At 38.8% G+C, this 17,300-nt stretch overlaps 4 protein-coding genes and 1 non-coding gene across 7 annotated transcripts in view; 3 read left to right on the top strand and 2 right to left on the bottom strand.

The window, feature by feature from the left end:
- Nucleotides 1-2,199: 2,199 nt before the first annotated feature.
- On the bottom strand, nt 2,200-5,376 carry LOC123961545 (tripartite motif-containing protein 66-like). Its single transcript, XM_046037025.1, has 5 exons — nt 5,366-5,376; nt 4,887-4,977; nt 4,513-4,587; nt 3,676-3,828; nt 2,200-2,949 (listed from the first exon to the last, which is right to left on the bottom strand). Exons 1-5 carry the CDS (start codon nt 5,374-5,376, stop codon nt 2,746-2,748), a joined length of 534 nt encoding a protein of 177 aa, XP_045892981.1. The 3' UTR covers nt 2,200-2,745.
- Nucleotides 5,215-9,652, bottom strand: LOC123961471 (transcription intermediary factor 1-alpha-like). Its single transcript, XM_046036894.1, has 6 exons — nt 8,782-9,652; nt 8,300-8,491; nt 7,979-8,115; nt 6,665-6,848; nt 5,968-6,566; nt 5,215-5,568 (listed from the first exon to the last, which is right to left on the bottom strand). Exons 2-6 carry the CDS (start codon nt 8,471-8,473, stop codon nt 5,535-5,537), a joined length of 1,128 nt encoding a protein of 375 aa, XP_045892850.1. The 5' UTR covers nt 8,474-8,491; nt 8,782-9,652; the 3' UTR covers nt 5,215-5,534.
- An 879-nt stretch (nt 9,653-10,531) lies between these two features.
- rpl27a (ribosomal protein L27a) lies at nt 10,532-14,263 on the top strand. The gene is made up of 5 exons (XM_046036893.1): nt 10,532-10,678; nt 11,337-11,400; nt 11,486-11,561; nt 12,571-12,745; nt 14,088-14,263. The coding sequence occupies exons 1-5, from the start codon at nt 10,547-10,549 to the stop codon at nt 14,214-14,216; spliced, it is 576 nt and encodes a 191-aa protein (XP_045892849.1). The 5' UTR covers nt 10,532-10,546; the 3' UTR covers nt 14,217-14,263.
- LOC123962560 lies at nt 11,966-12,095 on the top strand. The gene has a single exon (XR_006822992.1). It is a non-coding gene; the product is annotated as a small nucleolar RNA SNORA3/SNORA45 family (small nucleolar RNA).
- A 466-nt stretch (nt 14,264-14,729) lies between the features above and the next one.
- The window catches only part of akip1 (A kinase (PRKA) interacting protein 1), a 4,671-nt gene continuing 2,100 nt past the window's right edge, over nt 14,730-17,300 (top strand). Inside the window, exons 1-2 of one of the 3 annotated variants that reach the window (XM_046036890.1) lie at nt 14,730-14,911; nt 16,735-16,930. In XM_046036890.1, the coding sequence (XP_045892846.1) occupies nt 16,769-16,930 (162 nt within the window). In that variant the 5' untranslated portion in view covers nt 14,730-14,911; nt 16,735-16,768. Of the gene's footprint in view, nt 14,912-14,946; nt 15,078-16,734; nt 16,931-17,300 lie in introns of those variants that run through there. The other 2 variants (XM_046036892.1, XM_046036891.1) reach the window with 2 other exon arrangements.

The raw sequence follows: 17,300 nt of genomic DNA, 5'->3' as shown, positions 1-17,300 counted from the left end.
ACAAAGCAACTTTAATGACCTGGAAGGGAATAAGTTGAAATGGGCAGGTCCTACATTGCACGGCAGATGAGGGAAAACGGAAAAACTGTGTGTAAGGAAGTCAGGTAACTGGGGACTAGAGGAAAAGGGGTTACTGCAGGGCAGATGAGGGACAGTGAAAACAGATGAGCAGGTGGATGAGGGAGTCAAGTGGAAAAATCTGAGGGCATCTGGTGGACAGGTACAGAATGGCAATGAACGCGTTTGGGGAACTACAGTATATACAGTCGATGTTGGGGAACGAAGTAGAAATGTTGCTGGGTGGAAAGGCTAAATGTGACACTTACCATTAAAACAACAAACCTTGCTCATTAAAACACAATAGGTTGGTATGTTGTTAGGGTAAAAACACAGATAAACTGCCAGTTTGTCACGAACTGGCCCAAACTCAATAGAAAAAAAATGGAATCACACATTACTTTATAGTGATCTTAATTGTGAGGGTAAAATAAAAAATGATTACGCTAGGTTAATCAGGGACTGTAATGAATTAGTAATGAGTAAAGTGTGTGATGTGCACAAACAAAACACAAAACATTAACCATATCTGGCTGGTGGAGGCCTGTAAGAGGAATGTTTGAAGCCACAAAGTAAACTGAGGCCTAAGCTCAGGTGCAGGCTGATTCCCGATGTACTCTACCACTCCACATTATAACATGAAAGTGAAAGTTTATCATGATATCAGTGATACACTGCTGGAGATTCCTACTGTCCAAATAAATATATTCTGTTTGACACTACTGATTTTTTGTTGGTTTATATAATGGACAAAACACATAAAACAATTCAACAGTGGTGGAGGAAGTAGTGAGTATTTACTTGAATAAAAGTACCAATACCACACAATATAAATACTCCATTACAAGTTAAATTTCATATTATTGGTTTAATACCCAACTGTGTACGCATCATTTGAATGTTTTAGCTGGTTGGTGTGGAAATAGGAATCAGTCATATTTTAGATATTGACACTTTATCTTGTATACGTTGGTATATTATATATACCATATATATATTACTATATATATACTTCCTACCACTGTTTGAATTCAGGTTTTAAAAATAACATTTTAATACACCTTAATTTTTTTAATGACATTGCTCTGTATGATGTCATTCAGAGAGCATGTGTCGCTGTCATCTTGTGAGGGGATGAAAACAACTTAAGTCTCACTGCAAATACTGTAATTTCAAACCTTTATTTGGCTTCAATATAAGGTCTTAGACACAAGCACGCCCACTGGTGGGGGAATTGTGTGTAGCAACAGCAGGAACCTGGAGGAGCACATTGACCAACAACTACAAACCAAAAGAAATTTAAGTGCAAGTAAGTAAGAATTTAAGTTACTACTAACATCTTTATTCATAATATGCACAAGGTTACATGTGTTTTGTTTTGAGGGAGGCAGGTGTGGGGGACACATTTCTTACTGTAATTTAAAAGAAACTGTACTTTTGCAGATTACAAAAATGTGTTCCCCTTCATTCAGCAGTTACCTGAGATACAGTAGATAAACGATCAACCTGTTTACAAGAGCATTATTTGTCCTTATTTGCTTGTGTTCATTTCCCAGCCTAGTGAGTAACGCTGCCTTCGCATTATGGTGTCATACTTTTCTGTCTTTCAGCTACAGTTTGACCTATCAGAATTTGACTGATATAAACTTTATGTGTATCTTATGTATAGAATTTGATCTTATTTATAATTAAATTTCATGATAAAATCAGAATTTAAAATAATAAAATAAGAAACTACAAATTCAGTTTAACAAAATTCCTAAACAAATCAAAGCTGCACTTTCTCAACTTCTTATGCAAATTCTGAACACAAGATTCAAGGTCAGTCCACATAGAGTTCAATAACACCTATAAAACTTCATAACATAACTGTCATCTGTATTTAGTGGAAGAACGTACCAACGAACCAGACAAAATGGGTCTTAAGAGTGTCTGAAACGGTCTGGGACTAAAGAGAGTATTGATTGGGAAATTATGTGTTATATTATAGCCTATATTTTTTTCTTTGTACTTGTTCTTACTCTGTTTGTCATTGATTGATGGATTTTGAGTGTTATGTAGTTTGATTTTATAAGCATTTACAAACCCTCTGAAATAGTAACAACGAATAAAGGAAAAAATACACCGGACTCTGTTGAATAATCAAGAGAAAAATGTGTATATTATGAAAAAGTGGAGAACCAACCAGGTGCGAGGTTTTTTCCATGCTTATGTTACCACATATACCTGGATAACCTGAGGCCCTAATTTAAGCTTAGAAGAGTTAACTGAAGTACAATGTAAGTCACAAATTTAATAAAACATACAGTACATTTAAGAAGTAGATTGACCTCTTTAAAAAATCATCTTCTTCAAACGTGGTTCTTCAATTTTACTCTCCAGGAAAATGTTCAATTCACATTTCATGAGATCTATATGAAATCCTACTTCATTCCAAATAAAAAAAACAGTATCACTTCTTCCTGAAATTCTGTGAAAATACCTGAAATATGAAAATGATTCAACCAGCTTAGATCCCGCAGAACGTGATTTCCTTAATGACAAAAGTAAAAGCACATAATGTTTGTAACCGTTTTCAAAATCAACATCTTGATTTTGGAATAAAGCGCTTCACCTCAGCACGTTCTCCATTAATTAAAAGACTTAAGGGCAAATAGCATATAACTCTGCATGTTTAAACTTACAAAGTTACATGTAATATTTTTTCCCACTAACGACGTATCTCTTCTTCCTGTTGTTTTCCTTCCTCTTCCTGTTAAACCACTGCAGGCGAGCTCTGTCTGTTCTGTCCTGGCTGGCCGATGGGAATGTCCGGTCAGGAAATATCTCCTTCAGTTTGCTCAAGAAAAACCCCTCCAGGTTTCGACCGGCCTGGGCCACCTCTGAGTCTGGCTGAAAAGGGAGAGGAAAAATATTTTTCTAGTTTAAACTTTATTTATCGAGGGATACTTCACTTATAACAGGCTAGTTCACTCTAGTAAAGTCACTTTATTTCACAGGCCTGCACACTGTAAGTCTAGTAAATATTTTGCAGATCTTGGGCCAATAAGGAGCAAGACCATTTTAAGATCAGACTGCTTATGTGGTAATAATGGCATTACAGGGTGTAGACCGAAATACCTCAACATCTGTTTGATGGACTGCCATGAAGTTTGGTAGATGTTTATGGTCTCTAGATGATTAATCATACTGACTTCTGACTTTTAATTAATTTCTCCAATACTATGGTGAACAAAGAAACACCTGCACATGACGACATTCCAACAACCTCAGCTGCACTTGTTTAGTGGTAATCAGCAAAGGTTGCTACTATGACGAACATTACCTGCTATGATGAATGCATTTACCTGCTAAACATCAGCATGTTAGCATGCTGATGTTTAGCAGGTATTGATGAATGTTAGAGATGTCACCTGAGATTAAATATTTACTGGCAGATGGACACAACCTGATTGGCAGTCTCTATGTAAATAAATCGAAGTGAAAAGGTGGTGAAGTTTTTTGTTACATGTGGAACTTGTTCCCACAGGCTACAGTGCAGAAAAAATTCAATTACACTAGAAATTAGATTAAAGTGGGAAATCCGCTCAGATTCTAACAACCTTATGACAAACATACGTAATTGAACGTAGCGCAGTTCTTGAACATCAACAGGACGTCATCGACAAACTGCTCGGCGGTGAAGTAGTGGAGGGTGTTGCTCTTGTCCAGTTTCCTGCGGATCACTGACAGGTTGATGGGCCTCTTGATGATCTGGTAGTAGTTTCTGGCCTGGAGCACATTCACGGAGATTAGATCATTGTTGTTGTAGAGACTGTTTTGATTTTAACATTGTGGTTTGTTATGAAATTTAAATGGAAAATTTTACATATACAGTACATTAAGCCAGTGTTTTCTTAGGTAGGTTGTTATTACCATTACATACTGCCATCACAATGTGCTGCGTCTGCCCTTTTAAATGAGGCCAGCAGTGTAGGTCTTCCCTTTATTATAACTAAATTATGTTTAATAAGTTGCTTGGTTCCATTTGATTTACAGAAAAAAGCCATTTATTGTGATAATAAATTCATTTTTACTATTTATTTAACTATTTATTTTTTAGGTTTATATGGTAGATATTGAAAAGGAGATGCGTAATATTTGCTGTATACTATTTTGAAATGTTGTATTTAGACATGTAATGTTGATTTTTGTTATTGTATTTTTTGTATCTTTAACCAATAGTGGTGATATATAACCCCATATAGGATGGGCCCAATATGTGTCAGGGCATGAAAATAAGAATTAACTAACTACACCACGCTGTAATTTTTAATAAACTATCATTTAGTTATATTTGTACAGTTTTGCACTGATATATGTCATTCAGTACTTACAGGGGGATTTATTTGATGGGATTTCTATAAGATAAACATGTTAAAGTATAGATTTTTAATGGAAATCTGTTGGACTGACCATAGGGCTGACAGGCTCATGGAACGGAGCGCTGAGTTGGTGACAGTACAACAGCAGAGTCAGCTTCTCACACCTCTGCACAGGACACACACACAGAGACATACAGTCACTAAAAACATCTGCTCACCTACTCATGGGCTGATACTGTATCAACGTCTGGGAAACAACTTGTTAGAAAGAAAAATTAAAGAGATTTTGCTGCTGTATTGTTTTTTTTCTCAGTTGACTATTAGTACAGTGAGTGAATTTCATGACTGTTTGCCCACCAGAACCTGCTTTTCCTTTCCCACCCTAGTTAGGAAAAGAAATTTGTAATTTTACATCTGATCAGGGTCAAACAGCAGCGCAGAAACCAAAGGGATTTTACAGCTCACCCTCTGGTCCTGGTTGGACAGTGTGTAGCTTGACACAGCTGTGACAGTCGTAGGTCTCCACAGGCTCCTGGTCAGTTCTGCACCGCAAGTTCTGTGGGACACACATAAAAAACATTCATTGCAATGTTTTATTTTTTTTTTTTTTTCAACAAATCCCATAAAAAGACCAAAATCAAGTAATGTTTCCTACAAACAACTATTGTCTGTGTAGCCAAAGCCTCATGTCACAGAATGCCACTATCTAGTAATAAAAAAATTCATAAAAGAACTATAAGTTAAATTTGGGTGGTATTACCTTATTACAATAAACTCGGCTACTGTAGTTTATTCCTCTCAGCTCATCAAACTTATAAAGCAGTGTGAATTAGAAACCACATCCCCGAGCATGCTCAGTATTGTCTGGCCAAAAATAAGTGTTGAAAGTTTAAGTTTATAAATATAACACCACCTGTATCTTTATAGGTGCAAGACAGAAGAACATCTCCAACATAAACGTCCATAGATTTGTTGCAAATGCCTAAAGGAGACTCTGGTGTGTAGTAGGCTCAATAAACAAACAAATATCAACTTAACACATATCTTCTGTGACTGTAGCTCAGGTGGGTCGGCCAGTAATGAGTATAAGGCTTACAATATCAGGTCTGTGGTTCAATTGCCTTCCTTCTCCTCCTCTCCACAGGTCCTGGAGAAAGTCAACAAACCCCACATTGCTTCATATGTGTATCCCTGCCTAAAGGTTCCCTACCTCAAAATCAGAACCCCCCCCAAAGTGTCACAAATAACTGTTAAAATTAAATGAAAAAGATATGAAATAAAAAACAAAAAACATTGCTGCATAAATTGTTTGCTTTTTGTTGTGAAATACTAAATGGTTTGACTTCTTCAAGCCTCTAAAATGTATTTAAATGTCATAAAGTAACCTAACCTCACAACTGCTCAAATGTGTTCGCAGCTAGACACTGCTTCACTGTAAAGAGTGGGGAACCATTAGCTTGAGTCACAGTGAGTGCGTTGATTGTCCGTGTGCACAGCTGATAACCGTATACATAGCCTGCCTACTGGGTGTCCGTGCATTACTTACATTGGGAAGCTGATGAGAGCAGGTATATGACAGGCCAAGTGGTAAACTTTAGGGCAGCAGTCACAGCAGAGCAGATCTCCTCCATTAAGACACACAGCACAGAAATCTTCACTCTCCACCTCCTCAGTCCCTGCTGAAGGTTCAGGCTGCTGGATAGAGTCCACCTCATCCTGTGAGCAGCAAAGATCGGGTCTTTGATCCTCATCGTCGTCCAATTCAACTATATCCACTTCACATTTAGCTTCAGATTCATCCTCTAGCTCCAGGGTTCGATACTGTTCTGCTTCTGGTTCTGGATCCAGTTGGATAACCATCTCTACATCTGGATCCAGATAAAATGTCTCTGAATCAGTTTTGGCATCCGGGTCCCATTCATCACATCCAGAATCAAACAAGATATACGGCTGATCTGGATTAGATTCACAGTCAAAGCCTGAGTCCTGCTCTGGTTCTTCAGAGGGGGAGCTATCAGGACAGTACGGTTCAGTCCAGGAGGTTGGGGTTTCTGGTTGGCTGAAATCAGACGAATCTGCTGGTTTAGACTGAGGTGACACTTCTCTCATCTCCAAAATGTTTGCCTCATTTTGAGTGACTCCATTCTGCAGGCAGAGACAAGGAGAAACAAAGTGATCACCATAAAAGGGAGCTCATGCTAATCCTTGACTCACATAAAGTGTCCAGACCTTTAGCTCTGTACCTGTTGAGGACGGTCCAAGCAGGAGACATCACTGTGGAGCTTGGCTTGTATTTGGCATGGCAGTCGTACCAGAGAAACCACAGGCTGCAGAAATGATAAGGACACAGACTGGAAGTTCAGACGCTCCAAGCTCACTACAGCTATGCAGGAATTACCCAGAATCCTTTGGGCCTCTGGGTGAATCCTGTGGAATAAATGAAGGCTTGGTTGACTTTTTGTAAGTAAAGCAATAGTGTCCTATGTCTCTAATCGCACCACATTTTCTGGTATGTGGAAAAATCTTTTTCACAATCGAGAGATATTGGAGTTTTATCCAACTTGGATAATATAACATCTTAAAAGGAATAGTTCAACTTTTTGGGAAATACCCTTATTTGCTTTCTTTCAGAGAGTTAGATGAGAAGATGGATTCCACTCTTATCTCTTTAATTAAATTTTTAATTTTTTTTCATTGTCTTTGTTTATGAAGCTAGAGCTTGAACATGATTAGCCTAGCTTAGCATTAAGACTGTAAACTGGGAAAGAGCAAGACTGGCTCTCCCCAAAGTTCAAAAATACACCCGCCAGTACCTCTAAAGTTCACTAATTCACATGCCATAGCTTGTTTGTTGAATGCACAAATAATAATGTAAAAAGGACAATTTATGGTTTTAGGGGAAAGTTATGTGCAGTAGCTATATCTGGCGGACCAGCACAGTCACTTACCACAGTTATGTGGTGCACCATGAGGTTGCCAGGCAGTATTCCAGAAGTACTGGGTGGATGGATAAAAGGTTGTTCCCCAAGAAAAAGTTACTTCACATAACTCCCTACAACAACAAACTGTCGAGGCACATGTTTTTTGGGGGCATGTGCATATAGGGACAGAGGACAAAGCTACCTTGCATATCCTCATGTAGAAACTACAGTCTGTATGCAATTAAAAATGTGAGACCATCTGAACTAAAAAACATGAAAAAACACATTCATGTATGTATACACCCAATGTAGCATAAACATAACTATGTGTGCATCTCAATAATTATCATACCAAATGTTGCTTCCTGAGCTTTAGAGATGCCTGTAGACAGATTTTCTAAATTTGGACAGAGCCAGGCTTGCTATTTACCCTTGTTTCCTATCTTTATGCTGAGCGAATCTACTCCCTGCTCCAGCTTTGTACTTTATGCAGAAATCTAAGTGTAGTGTCAATGTTCTCATCTAACTCTTGAAAGACAGCAAGTAAGTGTATTTCCGAAAATATCAAACTATTCCTTTTAATACGTTTTTTTCTCTGTTAGGAGAACATGTTCCTTGTATTGTTCTTTATTTTACCTTATTCTCTTCAATAAAGCTGCTACATCTTTTCCAGGTCGTCCATGTCGTTTTTCAGATGAAGGAGCGATCGCTCTGGTCTTTCCATTGCAAGACCTGTTTGACTCCTTTTCCATCTCACAGAATCCACTGCAGGGCTGTTTTTAAAAAATAGATATTTAGTTTAGATATTTATTTTAATCGTAACAATAGTTGATAAAAAAGTAACCCTTTGACAATCGTCTGCCCCTTTCTTAACACTGTAAAACTCCTCCAGCTGTTGTGATAACCCTCTGTTCAATCATTAAAGCCTTATTTATACACTCCCTGTATCTGTATTACGTGTTCTGCTGGGAGGCTTGGCTCCTCTGCTGCTGTTGCCGAATTTGAACCAGTCTCAGATGACATGCCCTTAAGGCGCAGCTGTAGGCCTACTCTACACTTGGCTACCCGTGGCAACTGGGTGGCCCGCCTCTGGGGAAAGTTGCCATGGCATCTGTGAGGCAGGTCTGCCATCTCCAGGAGATCCAGCCGCTTGGGGTGAAAAAATAGAGGAGAAAACACAGAAGAAGCTTCTGGTTTTAAATCTCCTGTGTGCTCAGTGTTTGACGGCAAAACACATGAATCAAAACAAACAGAAAACCACCACAGAAGCAGTAGAAGAAGCAGCGGAAGTACAATTTTAAGATGAATTGGATTGCTCATTTGTACAGGAAAAATATCTCTACAAGGCAAATGAATGAAAACATGTACATAACGATTAGTAACAGAAAATCAACAACTTGCAGGAATCAGGTTTAAGTTGCATCGTAATTGTTCCTTACCTGAATGTGAGTTTAAGCACTGATAAAACAAGATGTCTGCTTCAGAAAGCCAGTTGAATGTGTCTCCAGGTGGATGTGAGATGAGGATGAGAGGGATGGCACCGTTCAATGTGTCCAGTATCAAGGGGGACGTGAATGATTTGATTGGTGGAGAGCAGAGCCCCCTGACATTTCAGCACTGTTCAATTAGAGTCACTGCAAGCGTTTCCTATTAATCGTGTTTCACAACTAATGATGTGATGCATCTCTCACAGTAGCCGGGGATTCCAGGCTTAAAGCCTGTAGGAAAAACTATACTAACGTCACATCAAACAAACACAAATCCATTACTGAATCGTTTTGGAAAGATTCCCTTACAGGTTTGACAAAGCTGAATCCGTTCGAGGCTCAGTTATGGGAGTTTGTCTTTTCTTCAGTTGGAGATAAAATAGAGTTCACTCCCAGTGGTTTAATTCTGACCAATGACAAGTTACAGGCTGTAAAGTTGACTTGAGCTTTGAATAACAGACATTTTGTATGTAAATCTACTGTATGTAAATCAATTTTAACTCTGTCAGATGCAGTCTTACCTGATGATGCGGTACAATCAATTTATTCATGATTTCATAACTTTCTAATTATTTTATTAACTTTATTAACTAGGTTTACTAGACTCTACTCTGACATGACATCTACACTGTAGACTAAAACAGTGTAAACATTTTAAAATGGCAGCGCAGACTGACAATACACTCCAAATTTCCTTGGAAAGTTTGAAGTAGTATGCAGAATTATGTATAATTGATTTCATTACTTGTTTTTCTCTTTTCTCTGTATTACCTCGTTTTGTGTCCTAGGGTGACTTGAAAGGCGCTAACAAAAAATTTCTATAATAAAATATACATTATTATTATTATTATTATGTGTGCTTAGTCATCACTGCTTGGATTATTCTGTAACCATCAATAATAACACTGCATATCTTGACAAATAATAATTAATAAATGAGACAGGAACTAAAAACAAACACAATCTTAGAAAACAATATGACATGTATAGCACCATATTCATTTACAAAATCTATCATTTACAATACTGTTTTTTCACCTTTTATTGAAACGTGTGTCGAAATAAAAGACAACCTTCCCAATTCTTTATCATTTGGGGGATTTAAGTTTAATGATATAACCCTAACCCTATGAATTAAATGTTCCCATCTAACATACATACAGGAGAAGATAAGGAAGGGTCTTTCAGGGTTGCTTTTTAATGTGGGCTACTCCAGGAAAACTGCCTTTTCATAGCTACTATGCACCCTGGGCATGGAATAATTGGAGACAAGTATATCAACTGATCAATTTAAGGGTGTCATAAAGAATGTGGTGAAGGAGGCATGTGGTTGGCCATTGTGTTTGGCTGTTCTTTTTGTTTGTTGATTTTTGTTTCATTGTAAATTTTGTCATGTTGTAGGCCTATATGTTGCATTGTAATATGTGTTGTGTTTCTGTATGGCTGCTAGGCCAGGTCTCTCTTGTAAAAGAGATTTTACAAGATCTCAATGGGAGTTCCTGGTTAAATAAAGGTAAAATAAAAATAATATTTAAAAGTGTGGTAAACTTTACCAGGTTGTTACTCGCTGTGGGCTCCATAACGAAATCCCATGTTTGCTGTTAACTTTTAGTAAAAATGGAATAAAATGGGACATCAACTAGTAGGCTATTGTTTTCAGTCTTTATAATTTACTTTAACTCACTAATTTCTGTCATTCGTCACTGGCATAGACTGTATGGGTCACTGGGCGTCGCTGTGGATTTCTTTGCAATGTTTGTTGTTGCCAGAGCCCTTGCTAGAAGTCAAGTCTCGCACAAAACCGCGTGGTTTCCAAATCCCGTTCCTCTTTCAACTAGCCTCCAAGATGGTAGGTGCTATCATGTAAACCTGTGCATTTATGTTGGGTTAAATCTTTGCCCATCCTTGTTTATTCGTACAGTAAAATACCACCAGATGGCTGGTAGCAGTTCATTCATCTCCTACGGTCACTTACTGGACGTTTTTACTGTGATTTATTTACATTATAGGAATTTGTGAGCGTTTAACTGTCTGCCTCTCCTCGGCCCATGGCTGGAGCAGTCAGCCAGCATTTTCTGTCCGTAGTTACTGACACATTTTAACCGCATACACAAAACCTCTGTACTCGTCGTGAATGTAACATAGGTAGTCACAGTTTAAATTGTAAACGTTCCTGGGAGTAACGTCCGGTTGGACGAGCTATACGTTAAAAGTGCCGGTAAAAGCAGTTGAATTAGCATACACTGTTAACGTTAGCTTCCTACAGTGCTAGGCAGCATGAAAGCAGTCCGTTAATAAGTACATTGGTGGCTTTAAGCGTGCGGTGTTACTTCGTTTTAAGAATAAAACAACCTGCGAACATCCGTAAAATTCAGTTTATAAACTCTTAAGTCAGAGGATATTTAACGAATTAGCATGCCAGCTAGCTCCACGGGCAATGATAGCAACAGGATTGTTGAAGCTTACCAGATAATCTATTTTAACAAATATCAAACCTATCTTGACAGCCTACCAAGAAAACCAAGACCAGGAAGCTCCGAGGACACGTCAGCCACGGACATGGTCGTATTGGTAAGTTTTAAACTTGTGGTCTTAGTAAGTTAGATGTGGAGTATTGTGCCACTATGAAGTTAACCTTACCTTGTCCACCCCACAGGCAAGCACAGAAAGCATCCTGGAGGTCGTGGTAATGCTGGTGGTATGCATCACCACAGAATCAACTTCGACAAATAGTAAGTGCTGCACAACATAATATTCTGTTGATGTGTTTTGAGCAAAGGGGGTCCAGACAGTAAGCCAATGGGCTGACATCCTGTTTTTAGACTTGTGTATATGTGCTAAACAATTTCTTATGCAAATAATCCATGTGCACATTTACATCCACAGGTATTCTGATACATGCCAAGTTTCAGTTAATAGTTTTGGGGTAATGATCCTAAGAGCAATACCTGTGGGTTTGAATTACAAATGGCAGATCTGTGAAATCATCAATCAGCGTTAATATTTATGTAACTAAAGGCAGATAACTAAGTTGATCTGCAATATATTAAAACATGGTACATTGGGACGTTTATCTGTAGTCTTTTGGTCTGGGGTTTTCTTGCTGTGTTGGTGCTGTTCAGTCAGTGTTTTTGTTGTAGAGACTAGAGTCTCATCTTGACACAAATCATTGTCTTGGTGTGCTAGAGTCCTCTTAGAATGAAGACTGGTCCTATTCACCGACTGGCTCTTTTGTAGGCCAGTCAGCCACATGGGCAGTTACAACCTGTTGTACTATGATCTCATACTGCTGTCAGTGGACTGATCACAGCAAATCAAAATTGGAGAGAATATGCCAAAGTAGTTTAGAAATATGATGCACGCTTTTAAAAAGTGACATGGATCTAAACTGGTTGTGTCTCTGGTTCATTTTGATTATGTTGTACATTAATGGGTAGTATGCTTTTAATACCAGTATAATTTGGCAGTTTAAAATGTGCAAAATTGAAAGTGGGCATCCAGTATTCAGGTTAATGTCGATGCTGCTTTCGTTTTTAAAAAGTGCAATGTGTATGTTTGCATTTAGAATAATAGGAATCTTAACACCCTTGTTCAGTATTTTGTCGAGGGAGCTTTACAAGTGGAGCAGCGCCTTTTTATTTATTTTTTTAACACAGCCAACAATGCTTATGCCCTAGGGTCAATGTTTGTGTCCTAGACAGCAATTAACTGTTTTTGTCTGACCTTCCTGTGTTTCCTCAGCCATCCGGGGTACTTCGGTAAGGTGGGTATGAGACACTACCACCTGAAGAGGAACACAACCCACTGCCCCACCATCAACCTGGACAAGCTGTGGACTCTGGTGAGCGAGCAGACCAGGGTCAACTATGGCAAGAAGCCCGAAGGACCTGCCCCCATCATCGATGCTGTGCGCGCTGTAAGTATTGGCCAATATTTTCATTACCAGCAAGATGTTTGGCCTCCGGCCTTCAACACCATTAAAGCAATGGTGGCGGGTCAGTTAGAGCCTGAATGTCCAAACTCTGCACGTCTTGATTTGCTCAATGTGGTAGCTAATCACAGCCCAGTGAAAGTAGGGTGTTTTTGACTAGCTTTGTAGAAAAGAATACATTATGTTGGTGTCAAAATGACTAGTAGGTACATAAAGTTTTGGAATTTGTACAGTAGATGGCTTTAGCCAGGCGATTAAGCCAATCGAAATTACATCCACACTAGTGCTGCTTTTTGCCACGGACGAGCTCAGACTATTATACCAGGTGTCTGACAACATCATGGAAGAGATCGCTGCAAATAACACCCTTAGAAATAGAAGTCTTGCTCGAACAATTTTCGCTCTAAGTGTGGGAGAGGAGTTGATTGTGATTAGGTCTCGTTAGCAGTTCCTCTATGAACAGAAGGGGTGTTACTCGAAGGGGTCCTTTCTATGATGTTAAAGACCTCCAAGTCTGTCGTTGGCAAAGAGAAGCACTTTTTGTGGATGTTATTTTGATGGGAAAAATTACCCCAAAGGAATGCGTCGTGGCTTCTGGCTGCTGCCATCTTCTGCATAGATTCCAAAACTTTCTGTGCCTACTGTTCATTTCGTATCTAAACATGTGACAGTAGGGCCCAAGTTTAGCTTTGTAAAACCAATCTGGTTTTACAGACATCACACTTTAAGACATCCTTGGGGGGTTATTAAAGTTGTATTTACTTCATGGGTGATACCGTTTCCCTGGCCCTCGTCTCTGAGCTAAACTAGGCTTAACATATCTAGTACCTTTTGCTGTACTGGATGCACTGTTATCGGTGTTCTCATCTTTGACATGTGGCAAATGTCTTTCCTAAGCTGGTTTGTTCAAAAGTGAATTCTTCAATTTTGATAGTAATTTTCTTGTAGTGCCATAATCATTCATTCATTCTAATGTCTGTATATTTCAGTCCATATTGAAATGTATGGACAGTAAATGGAACAATAACCGAGTCCCCACTTGAATTGCTAACAAATGCAAGTAGATTAGGTTTTCAGATGTTTGATGTAACCCAAAATATCATGAGCTTTCCTCTAGGTTCAGTCTTTTTAAGCAGATTGGTTTAACAAAGCTAATGTAATGCAGATTAATGTAGTGGATTTAACAATTTCCTGTCGAGCACAGCTGAACATGACTTTTTGTTTGTGCATAGAAATAGTTAATCAGCATTTGTCAGATAAAGTGCTCTCTCTGCAGATATAGTTAGGGGTTATCTTGTTGTACTAATAGTGTTTTTTTATTTTGCAGGGTTACTACAAAGTTCTGGGCAAAGGCAAGCTGCCCAAGCAGCCTGTGATCGTCAAGGCCAAGTTCTTCAGCCGACGGGCCGAGGAGAAGATTAAGGCAGTGGGAGGAGCCTGTGTGCTGATGGCTTAATGCTCCTGTCAGTGTGTTGTTGGGAAAATAAACTGTATAAATGGAAACATGTTTGTCATGTCTCATTTTAAATGCCTCTACTGCAGTTATGTTATGTAGTACATTTTGAGCTTCTGCTCTGTGAACATATCAGCAGTAATTTTGCATGTTCATTTGATATAGACACTTTAGTCTTTTAACTTTAAATCATTATTAGGATGTGGTTAAATGTAGACGACTGATAAGTTTACACTCGAGTATGACTATACATGCTTTTCATATTTCATAACCCCCTAGTCTTGTGAGCCTTTGGTAGGTCCTGGACCCCAGATTGGAGACAAATGAATATGGTGAGCAGCAGTAAGTTGGACTGAAACGTGTCCTTTATAAAAAAAGGTTAGAAAAATGATAACCTGCCTGTATACTTGGAAAAGCGTGACAATTGACGTGATGCAATTCCTTACTATTTATCAGAGAGAAATGAAACATCACATGACTGTGGGTGTTTGGATGGGCGGGGTTTTACGTGCAGGATTTCCTGTGCTGTCATTTGAAAGTAGCACAGCTCTGACTGTGACAGCTGAACGTAGCAAGAGGAGGTTCCTAAAAGTGAGCACTACATGCAGGTTTACTGAAGACGCGTCGGTTTCTCTGAAAGCCTGGATTTATGTTTGTGTTTACTCGCTGAGCCGCCCAGCTGTCCATGCGCTGAACAGGTAAGCCAGTAGATAATCTCTTCACTTCACCCGAGAATTGTTTGACTGCGCGTGGAACACTGAAGTTATGACGAAACGTGAGTAAAACGTGACGTGTGCGGTTGTAATGGTTCGACATATCGGTGTTTTAGTTGAAGCCCGTGAAGCCGACTGCTGAGAAGAGAAAGTGAGTAGCTGCTGATAAGTGACAAACCCTCAGCCTTCCGGTGTGGGTCAGTGGGGCGTTAATCTTTACGCATGCGCCGTATGCCACCATTCATTGCACTATATACATGTTTAATTGTAGTTTTGATAAATCTACAACAGCTCTGTGTATACATAAGTTGCTGAGCAGGTTTATGTTAATTAAACCATCAAACATGTTGTAAAGTGAAATTGAGTTTGTAACTCCCTTCTGTCAAGTAGCAGACATGTACAGTAATACAAAAGCAATCACAAAAATGTTAAATATAAATAAACTATTTTCAATGGGGGGGAGGAGCCGCTCTGCAGGCTGCTGGTGCGGCAGCAGAAACTTTTGTGTCTTCCCAGAAGGCAGCAGGGTGAACAGGGTTGGGGTGGGTACTGTCCTTTAGTATCCTTTTGGCTCTGCAGGCACCTCACCGGTATCACTGATGTTCGGGAGATGGGTACCAATGATTTTCTAAGCAGTTTTAATCACCCGCTGCAGAGCCCTCCGGTCCTGGGCCGTGCACATCCCATGCTAGTTAGTGATGTTTCCAGTCAGGATGCCTTCTATTGCTCCTTGACAAGAGATTGGCACTGAAATTAAGCCTTCTTAAGCTTCTTTAAGAAATACACCTTAATACTTACTGCTATTATACTGTTTGAAATAATTTACATCTGTATTTATATCAAATTAGGGTTGCAACTATTTTATTATCCATTTATCTGTACATTATTTTAGCAATATGACGATTAATTTGGTCCATAAATGTTAGTGCTGCAATCATTAATCAATTAGCTGTCAACTATTAAATTAATCGGCAATTTTGACAATTGAATAATGGTTTGAGTCAGTTTAGTTTTAAGAAAAAAAGTAAAAATTTTCTGATTTCAGAATCAGAAGGATCTTTATTGCCAAGTAGTGTTTTACACATAGGAGGAATTTGCTGTGGTGATAAGGTGCTACACATAGACATACAGTCAACATAAATAAATAAATGTGGAAATATATAAATATGGAATTGATTCCACCTTCTTAAATGTGAATATCTACTGGTTTATTTACTCTATGACAGTAAACAGAATATCTTTGTGTTGTGGACAAAACACGACATTTGAGGATTTTATCTTGGACATTTTATAAACCAAACAACTAATAATAATGAATCAATAATAATAATCATAATCTTTAGTTATTAATTTAATTTAAAGTAAAATCTGCCTGGCACAACATGGTATCCAGCTCGTCATACTGCATACCAGGCTGCTGGCCGGGGCAGGCTTAAAAATAAATAAATAAAGATAATCGTTAGATGCAGCCCTAATAAATATAAAGATTGTAAGGTGAGTGTAAACAAAATGATGGTTTGTCCAGAAGATGTTCAATTTGACGTAATGATGTTTGATATCATAGAAGACAAATAAAACTAGCAAATATTCATATTTAAAAAGGTGGAACCACTAAAGTTGTGGCATGTTGGCTTTAAAAATGGCACATTATTAATACTGTTGATTCATTTCCTGTCATTCATGTTGATTGTGTTGGCTCTATATCAAATCATTATAAAGAACAAGTATATTTGTAAGATACCTCTAGTCTGTTGGACTTTGAGCTAAAGGAAACTTACTGAGTGCTCTCTGCTTGTTCGTCCATTCAGGTGAAGGGCATCTGAGTTTAACTTCGACTTGTGCATGGCTAACCAAGCCTGGTTGGAGTCTTCTCTGCGGCGCTCTGCCAGTCTGGGCCTGGAGGTGCTGGAGCGGGCCTCCAGGCGGAGTGTAGACTGGACGAGCACTAGAGCATCCCAGACACCCACCACTACAGATGAAGACATACAAATCCCAGCAGTTAAGGTACAGGCACATTTTCTGAATATTAACCCTTTTATTAACCCAAAAATCTATTGATCGACTCCAGACTGTCCAGAACTCAGCTGCCAGGCTTTTAACCAGAACAAAGAAATATGACCACATTACTCCTATTTTAGCTTCATTACACTGGCTCCCAGTATGTTTTAGAATTGACTTTAAAATTCTATTGATCACTTTTAAAGCTCTTCATGGCCTCTCGCCTTGTTATATTTCTGACCTTTTAGTCCCATACGCACCAGCACGTACCTTGAGATCCTCGGGCAGAGGTCTGTTGTCTGTTCCAGAGTCTCGACTGAAAACTAAAGGGGACAGAGCGTTTGCTGTCAGGGCCCCGAGGCTCTGGAACAGCCTG

This window comes from Micropterus dolomieu, linkage group LG22 (assembly GCF_021292245.1).
Source record: "Micropterus dolomieu isolate WLL.071019.BEF.003 ecotype Adirondacks linkage group LG22, ASM2129224v1, whole genome shotgun sequence".
Lineage (NCBI taxonomy): Eukaryota > Metazoa > Chordata > Actinopteri > Centrarchiformes > Centrarchidae > Micropterus > Micropterus dolomieu.
Note: the sequence above shows the minus strand (reverse complement) of the source record. Positions and strands in the feature narration are given on the sequence as shown.